This window comes from Watersipora subatra, chromosome 1, assembly GCF_963576615.1.
Source record: "Watersipora subatra chromosome 1, tzWatSuba1.1, whole genome shotgun sequence".
Taxonomy (NCBI): domain Eukaryota; kingdom Metazoa; phylum Bryozoa; class Gymnolaemata; order Cheilostomatida; family Watersiporidae; genus Watersipora; species Watersipora subatra.
Window position 1 is genome coordinate 16527863 of NC_088708.1, and position 9192 is coordinate 16537054.

The 9192-nt window shown below is 33.8% G+C and overlaps 1 protein-coding gene across 1 annotated transcript; it reads left to right on the top strand.

Annotated features, from left to right (window-relative positions):
* Positions 1-4276: 4276 nt before the first annotated feature.
* LOC137398956 (H2.0-like homeobox protein) lies at positions 4277-9191 on the top strand. The gene is made up of 4 exons (XM_068085123.1): positions 4277-4522; positions 5447-5686; positions 8081-8277; positions 8627-9191. The coding sequence occupies exons 1-4, from the start codon at positions 4342-4344 to the stop codon at positions 8966-8968; spliced, it is 960 nt and encodes a 319-aa protein (XP_067941224.1). The 5' UTR covers positions 4277-4341; the 3' UTR covers positions 8969-9191.
* Position 9192: the final 1 nt, after the last annotated feature.

Genomic DNA, 9192 nt, shown 5'->3' on the forward strand with positions numbered 1-9192 from the left:
AAATTATTTAATCTGGTAACTCAAACTTGTTAATCAATATGTCAGGCGAGTGACACCTGACACGTGACACTTTCTTTTGTAGCTTTTATTCGGTGGAGAAGGAAACTTCAATGGGACCAATCTTTGGACATATTTCAAGTTAGGTTAAGCAAAACAAAAAGCTATAAAAACATACTGCAGGGGCACATGTGGTCTAGCTATTGCGCTGGTCTAGCTATGACAGGTAATAAAGGGGCACTCCATGTGTATCACAGCCGTAAATCAGTGCACTGTTGCAAGTTATATTAATATGTCTAAAATGTCTAAAATTAGCTCTTAAAAGTGAATTAATTTTTACAACAAAAATAGTTGAAAAGCAGAAAAAAGTATTCATTTTTATTTCAAATGTCAAACTACTAAAGTCAACATTTAGTATAAATATTAAGAAGTCTATTTATTTTAATTTCAGAATTTTTGAAGAAATAGAAACGGCCTCTCATCAGGGTCAACAATAATAGAAAGCATCTTAAAGTGTCTTGTTAAATTTATTTCCTAATATCCCAATAGATACAAATTACTGAACATACACAAACTATAAACATAATTGCCAAATAAGGTAAGACTCTACTGTATATACCTTATATTGCAATTAGGTTTATAGTTTGTGTATGTTCAGTAATTTGTATTTATTGGGATATTAGGAAATAAATTTAACAAGACACTTTAAGATACTTTCCTTTTATTATTGTTGATTTTAATGAGAGTCTGTCTCTATATTAGTTTATCTAAGTTATATAAAATGATAGCAATAATTCTATTAAATTTTGCTATTAACCTGCAGCGCAAAGGCTATTATTATGAAAAACTGGTTAGGCATTTGTAGTTCAGTATCACTAATCTGACAGAAAAACGGCTCCAAAATATTTGCTTCTTGAAAAAAGACAAAGTGGAAAGCTAGATGAAACATTTCATATCTTATTTTAATATAAGCATTACTTTATTATAAAACTATCTTCCTTTTTAAAACCTATAATAATTTTATCTTATCTTTTGTAGCGTGTTCTAAAAGTTAGGCAGTTGGAAACATATATTAGGTTATTAAGAGACCATAGTTATGTATATGTAACAACATTATTACACACAATCACTCTGTTACATGTTTTCAAGTATACATTCTTTTGTGGAACTGCCTTTTTTTGTACTATAAAGTAATCTGTAAATGTTTTATTTCGTATCAAACTATTCCTGTCATTTTAGCCAATCATTTTATAAAGGGCCATTAAGAAGACAACTCTTAAACTACAGTCTTTTAGCCTTCCCGTATAAGTCAACACCAATATATGACAAATCCACACTTCAGCTGACTTTACTAACTGTCATGTTGTAGACATCTATGGTATGTTGTAGACATCTATATGTTTTAGATGGCAAATGGCGCACCGGTCTTTGGTACCTTTAGGTTAACTTAAAAGAGGACATCATTGTTCTTATCCACTTGAATTAAAATGTTTGCTAAAATATTTTTCATTTACTAATGTGTCAGCTTTTAATTACTTTAAATTAAATTTTTTATCTTTCTTTAAGTATATTATAAGCAATACTAAATACAGCAAAACTTTCCTAAATATATCATTTACAAAAGTGTGTTATAAATTTTATAAACGCTCACTACATTTTCGGCTGAGAACAGCAATATATAACAGCAACTCTTTCATATAGGCCCTGTAGTTGCAGTTATTAGATACGCATACAGATGTATAATGCATAATCGTACCAACTGATGTAACATACAGCGGTTTCAGATCATTATGAAACATAATTTGAAAACAATTTGGAAACATGACATTAAATGTTTTCATTAAACATTTATATATTATATAACATATAATAACAGCATACTGCAACTGCAAAAATGGTTCTATCCTGGTGTCTATATTAATATTTTACATCAGTACTACTTGTCTGATAAAAAGTATGTAGATCGCACTTAACTAATAAGTAAATTAATAAATAATATAATATTATATATATATAATAATAAAAAATTACAATAACATAAAATAATTGAATAATTACACAATATAAATGAATTAACAATATAAATAAATTAATAAATAAATAATATAACAATAAAATTATAATGCATAATATAAATGTGTAATTACATAATATAAATTTATTAATAATATAAAAAGCGTAATAAATAGGCCTACTATAAATAAATTAATACATAATATAAATGTGTAATTACATAATATAAAGGAATTATTAACATAAATGAATTAATATATGATATAAATGAATTAATGATACAAAAACAAAATAATACATAATATAAATGTGTAATAACATAATATAAAGGAATGAATAACATAAATAAGTTAATAAATGATATAAATGAATTAACGATACAAAAATAAAATGACACATAATATAAATGTAGTAATAATATAAATAAACTAATAAATGGAAAAACTGCTGCTTCTAATTGTATTATTCTATTATTTAAAATTACCAACAACACAAGTCAAACTCTACACATGCAGGTTTATTAGAGAAACCACACAGGAATCATAGTACAATAAATAAATTATATATCTTAATACAATAAATAAATTCTAGGATATTTTTACTACTACTCACCTATACAAATGCAAAAGGCGGTTCTTTAAACTGTCCTGCAAGTCTATCATCACACTAAATGAAAGCTTAAGTAAAACCGCTGGAATTAAAGCCTGAGTAGAATGTGTCAAATATAGCATTCTATACTTTTATTAAATAAATGTTGATATGTGTGAGAAATTGTAGAACTAGCGCTATTTTATATAATTTGGAATGTTACCAAGATTGACGATATAATAAATTGTATGAGCAATCTACAGGTAGTTGTACCACCAAAGCCTACGCTTTAACTTCTCGTATCTTCATAAACCCATGATTGTTACCTAACATGACATTAGAACCAATAAAATAAAAATTAATTATACGCTAAGCAGTGCAATTAATAAAAATATTCCTCTAATAATTGTAGCCTCTGACATCCAGGGTATTGTTTCCCATCAAATTAAGTCATTGCCGAGTCTGGCCATTACCAAGACAACCCACTCCAGACAATAATTAATGATTTTCGGAACCCTATTCTCACAAGCTTATAAGAAGTATAGAGATATTATATTCCAATAGGCCGGACATTAGCATGATGAGGACCGTAATAGCGCAACAGCTTGTCTATTTACATAAAATTAAACAGCGTTTTTAACACATTCATCTGTATTACGAGTGCTATCGTGAGACGCAATTGTGGATAGCTGTCAATGTTTGCTCATCAGAGAACACCTGTCGCCCCACTCATAATGTGGATAATTCAACTCGAGTTAGTTGTGAAAACAAAAGTTTTGGGAGAGACACAGAGTTATTGCTTCAAAACTAAAATATATATAATATAGTCACTTAATGGCAATGACATAACATGTGGGCACGCATGGAAGATCATCCTCAATGATATTAAGTTGCCGTTAGGATCCCAAGTACTACCACTTCTTTGAGGAAGCTGCTGTTTGCTGCACAACATCTCAACACTTGTTTGGTCTTTTTGCTCACATTATATATGTTTCAGTGTATAGTAACTATTGTGACGACTCCTTCTGAAACTTAGCATCTACACCGTAGTAGGCTAACTTTCAAACAATAGTATCTCAGGTCTTTTTCCCTGGAAAATACATTTGAATTAAAGCAAAACATAATTTTCTATTGTCAGCTTATATTTGCATATTTTACTAGTTATTTAGCTGTGCTATAAATGTAATATATAATAAATATATGTAAATGCAAACCAACTGACTATGTTCAACAGTCGATAGAGGTGTGAACAGCATTCTAGATATGCTACTGTTACCATGTACTGCTAGATTTAGATGCCGTACCAGGGTGTCCTCAGTTTTATTATCAGTGTATATGCACTTAAAATATTTGACAGATCATTAATCCACAAAAAAGGCGCATTTATATACTCTGCATAGGAATAGAGAGCCATCAATTCGTAATGATGCACACAATTGCATATATGCTATGTTCATAGTGATACAGAACAGTGTTTGATTGCATTCAAATGACAACAACCATTTATAACATAATAATCCTTGAGAAGATTGCAAAGCATGGTTATTGGTCAATTGTTCAACTAATCATTTGCACGGCTAGCATAAGAAAAGGTTTTATAAGCTTCGACCATGTACGCACGCCGAGCACACACTATAACAGCTGCTCAGCATGTTGAACCATCAACTATGGCCAGAACAGCCTACTCCATTTCAATCTAAACCACAGGCTGCTGTCTCTTCTGTACCATCGGCAGCATGGCTCATGGCAACAGCGATGCAGCACGTAAAATACAGACAGATGGCTGAGAGCCATGCAAGAGAGCGAAGTGAGCAACTAACACTCATGCAAAAAGGATTGCCAGAACCAAATAAACCAGCGTCAGAAAGCCATATTCCATTAAAATTTGGAGTTTCAGAGATACTTAGCGATAAGACAGTCAAAGGTTAGTCTAAGTACACCTGTACTGATAGTTTGTATTTACTTGAGACCTAAGGAATGAAATGTTTTTACTAGAAAATGAGTTTACAAGTTCATAGCAAAGAGAGGAAAATAAGGCTGTTGGTGAACAAATTAAATTCAGATACTGATGAGCAGACAATCATCACTTTTATTTTGTTGAACTATTTTCATTTTGTCGACACTTTCTCCAAGAATTCATAAACAGAATGTATATAATCTAATAATCTATGTTAATAAACCCCACTTTGTCATTGTGTGTGCGCCTGTACCTGTTAGTTTGTATAAATACTGTCTTTTCACAATTTTTGACCAATTCATCTAAACTTTCAACGCACATGCTCCATGCCTTCTACCAGGCTGACAAAAATATTTGGTTTAACAACTCTATCTGGTGTAATATCTGGCTATATGTATCAATACTGCTAAACTGAACGAATAGAAAGCTTGATACGCAGCAAGATACATCATGTTGATAGCTTATTTTTTATCTTAATAAGTCCAAATTTGTCATTGCGTGTGTCTGTCTGTTAGTCTGCGCGAATGCTGTGCATTTCCATATTTTTTGCCAATTTCATCCAAACTTCACACGCCTATGCTCCGTACCTTCTGCCAGGTCACCGTCTCAGGTATCGCTGGAGCTTGCTGCTAGTATAATATAAAAATAAGTGGGTAGTTAATCATTTCAGAGCATCATTTACAAGAATGATGGAGATTGAAACCAAAATATTTGGTTTCAAACTTCATCTGGTTCCTGAGAACCAGCCACTTAAACACCCACCTACTGGCTGTTTTATTGACAACTAAAAAAATCTCAGGCATTACCAGGCTTACCGCTAGAGATAAAACATTAGATTCAATAAAACATAAAAAGCAACAATAAGTTGCCACAAATGCATCTATATTTTAGAAGCAACAGACAAGGCAATTCTCACCAGCGCTTCACAGCTCCAGCAGCTGCCACACTTACCACTGCACATGCTCGGCTCCACTCCATTTCCTCATTTCCTCTATCCATCTGTACACTTAACAGCTGCTGGAACGAGCTGCCTGCCAGCTATGCTGCCGCCAGGACTGTCAGAACAATTAATGACAACGCAACCACTAGCCATGACCCATCAATCTCTTCCAAGCAATTCGCTGTCAGAAGGTATTTTACACTCACATATCCTTGAAAACCTTTTGTTTTATGTTATGTATATTCACAACTTCATTCAATTCCATAATTCAATAAAGAATTCATTAGAACAAACTTATGTATTAATGTTGCTGATAGATCTGAGAGTTCAGTGCTATCTAATCAATGTATAAAAGGAAAGCTCATCTAAACCATATCATTTTCAGCTTGTGCATAGGTGCTGGTCAGCCAAACGGTATTTTTGTGTCTGATTTTAAGAATTTAATACATTTAGATATAGCAATTTTATTACATTAGTTGTAAACAGTGCAAACAATGACCCGAGTAATTTGCAACAATGATAATTGACTTCTAGCTTCTCTATACTGATTATGCAAAAACTAACAATTCATTCTAAAAAAAAGAAAGTAAAAGTTATTTGAAAAGGAATAATTTGACGCCATAACTGTTGCTATAGCTCTGCATAGAACGCAAAAAAGATTCAAATCGCAAAATTAAAAAAATTAATATATATATTTCTCAAAGTATGTCCGTACGTCTGTCTGCATTTCGGCTATAGCTATTATTAGAATAACTGTAGCTGGACAACAATGCTGATGCAACGTCATGGAATACCGTCATTACAAGCCTAGCAGGTTACTTAAATTTTCCATTGGCAATGTGCCAGGTTAATAGCTTGACAGTTACGGTTGTTTGACAAAGTTTTAAAACCTTTACAGTTGTTTTTATTTTCTCTTAATTTATTTCAACTACACAAAACACTTCTCTCATGATACGTAGTTTGAAAGTTAGAATGGGAAATGTTGTTATATGTTAAATACAAATCAATTTTCTGTCCACTTTTTTATTACTCAGGCAACACCGGGTAGCACAGCTAGTTTTGCTATAAAATAGACAAAGGGTTCATTTACCAAAACTGCAGTTAAGACATGAATGGTAGTCTATCTTCCCATCTGCTGTCATTAGTGTATTTTGTCACATTTTAGTGTCAGCTCTTTTGATTTAGCCAAGAGTCAATTAACAAGCAGAGTTATGGCCTTTGTGAGTGGTGAGAAGAGATTCCGTTAGGAGAGCGAGTGAGGCAAAGTGATTGAGCTAATTAAACAGGCACTCAACACGAGCTAAGCTTCTTGTTTTTTATTCTAATAGGAAAAGTGTGAAAAGTTACTCGGCTCTCATTCATCAGTTTGTTTGCTCAGCTTAAAAGAGAAAACTTGTCAGCTAGCATTATCCACTCAATCTCCAAAGACCACTCACTCGCAAACAACTTTCTGATTATCTCTTTGAGCACTTAAAACCCATAAAAGCAAATAATATTTAACTGTGCTCATTAATTGGGCAAATATTCATTGAATAACTAGCCAAGCAAACAAGACGTGGAGGTGAGAATTGCCTGGCGGAACATAATAGACGTGCCACCGCTAAATGCTCCACTCTTCTAGCCGGTATATTAAACTCATAAAAAACCATAAAAATGCTGAAAGCTTGGGTCAATTATCCTATTGATGGAAATGACATAGCGAATTCTATTAAAGCGAATTAGCGACAAACACGCCATAATGCTAGGCCATATAATTCTCAAGAATTGCCAAATGTATCACAATTCAACAACTTCCATCCAAATAATCAATTGTGACCAGATATTATCTTTTAATGGCTCTCAATTTCAAAGGATTCTCAGAGAGTATAAAGCAGATTCAGTGTGCACTCGTCAACTTCAATAAAAGGTTTTGTCCATTTTAAAATTTTATTCCGTTGAAATTATGTAATTAGATATGATGGCATTAAGCCAATGCCCAGTGGCTGCTCACAGTTGAAGGGATTTGGAGAATGATATGCCAGCTATTAAAGCAAAAGCAACAATACAATAATACGCAATTAGATAATATTTGCTGCGTACAAATTCATTTCTCACCAAGAGTGTCATTTGTCAGCTGAGATTACTTTGTGAGTCAAGTATTCTTCATGTTTGCCACGAACAGTGGACTTTCTAAGAGAAAAGAATGGTGAGTGAGCCGAAAGCTGACAGACAACACTCTTCAACCATCTTGATGACCACCAACTGGACACAATGATGACCCTTCTACAACTTACAGCGGTCAATGGGTGTACATTGTGTAAAAGATTTGGCATATTTTCTTCTATGTGAAATTTTCATCGAGGCTCACCAGAAAGAAATTGCTAACGCGTATGACACTAATACTTGAGTTACAAGTCAAGGATGTCCTTAAACATGTAAAATGTCGACTTTATGCGTTAGCATTTCTCATTACAGTGGTCAGCATTGATAAAAGTCATTGCATTGGAATTATACAGGCATGTTTTAGAGTTCTCTAGCAGAGAATGCTACCAGCTGAGATTATTTGCTATTTAAAATGATGTCAAACGGCCCAATCTCTTTTGCAGGATCACCGATGGGTCAAGGTCTAGAACTTACCCTCCTCAGTCAGGGTAGAGGTAAACCGAGGCGTAGTATGCTGAGGCGAGCCGTGTTCTCTGATGGGCAAAGAAGGGGATTAGAAAAAACCTTCCAGAAGAAAAAATATATCAGCAAACCAGATAGAAAGAAACTTGCTGATAGGCTAGGGTTGAAAGACACGCAGGTAAAAACTACTGCTTAACTCTGCTTGACCAATGCTTGACATAAGGTCCTGGGTTGGATCATCTCTTAGCTCACCTTGTTAAGGATTGTTCCAGCTCGGTTTACCTATGTCTGAAAAACCTTTTTTAACATGGTGAAGTATCCTAATGTACGTGTATTAGTTGTATCCATGCAACTATTGTAAATACATGTATATTAGTTGTATCCATGCAACTATTTTCCAAAAGAATGCCCAAAAGATATATCTATTTCTATACCTATTTCTATCTAGCGTTGTAAAACTGGCTAGGTAAATATATGTGCATGCACATAAAACAAGGAAAACAACATAACTGACCTATTTGCTGCAGGTAAAAATCTGGTTTCAAAATCGCAGAATGAAATGGAGAAACCATAAAGAACGAGACTCCCTTTCATCAACACCAAAATCCGCTGAAGTGCGGCTTCACGCTGACAAAGAGCTCGACTATGATATTTCAAGCAATACCAAAGCGATAACAGATAGCAAAAATGATATTATTAACAATAACAGTCCACTTGTGCCGAATACTGACCAGCAGACAGACAGAAGGACAGACAGCACGAGCGGTGAACTAATGACAGAAGCTCAACAGAATCCGCAGACGACAGATCCTGAGGAGTGGACTGACAACTCTTCAACCAATCACCTCAGCAATAAAGATGGTGACTAAGCGCTGATTGAGCCAAAACAATAATCTACAGTTGACCTTTGACCTCTGATGTCATACCTATAAACCGAATGATGACTATGACAACTTATGATACATCTAATACTGCCAAATGAGTTTTCTGAGCACGGTTATGAGGATTACTGTATAGGTGAGCTGGTACAGTTTGAACAAGAGATCTACATGTCTAGCGTAGAATCGCAGATGTACTAACACTAAACCGGTGC

Coding starts and splice junctions, on each gene's coding strand:
- LOC137398956 (XM_068085123.1), top strand. CDS start 4,342: ATGGCAACAGCGATGCAGCACGTAAAATACAGACAGATGGCTGAGAGC. Junction 5,687..8,080: donor AAGCAATTCGCTGTCAGAAG/GTATTTTACACT, acceptor TCTCTTTTGCAG/GATCACCGATGGGTCAAGGT. Junction 8,278..8,626: donor TAGGGTTGAAAGACACGCAG/GTAAAAACTACT, acceptor TATTTGCTGCAG/GTAAAAATCTGGTTTCAAAA.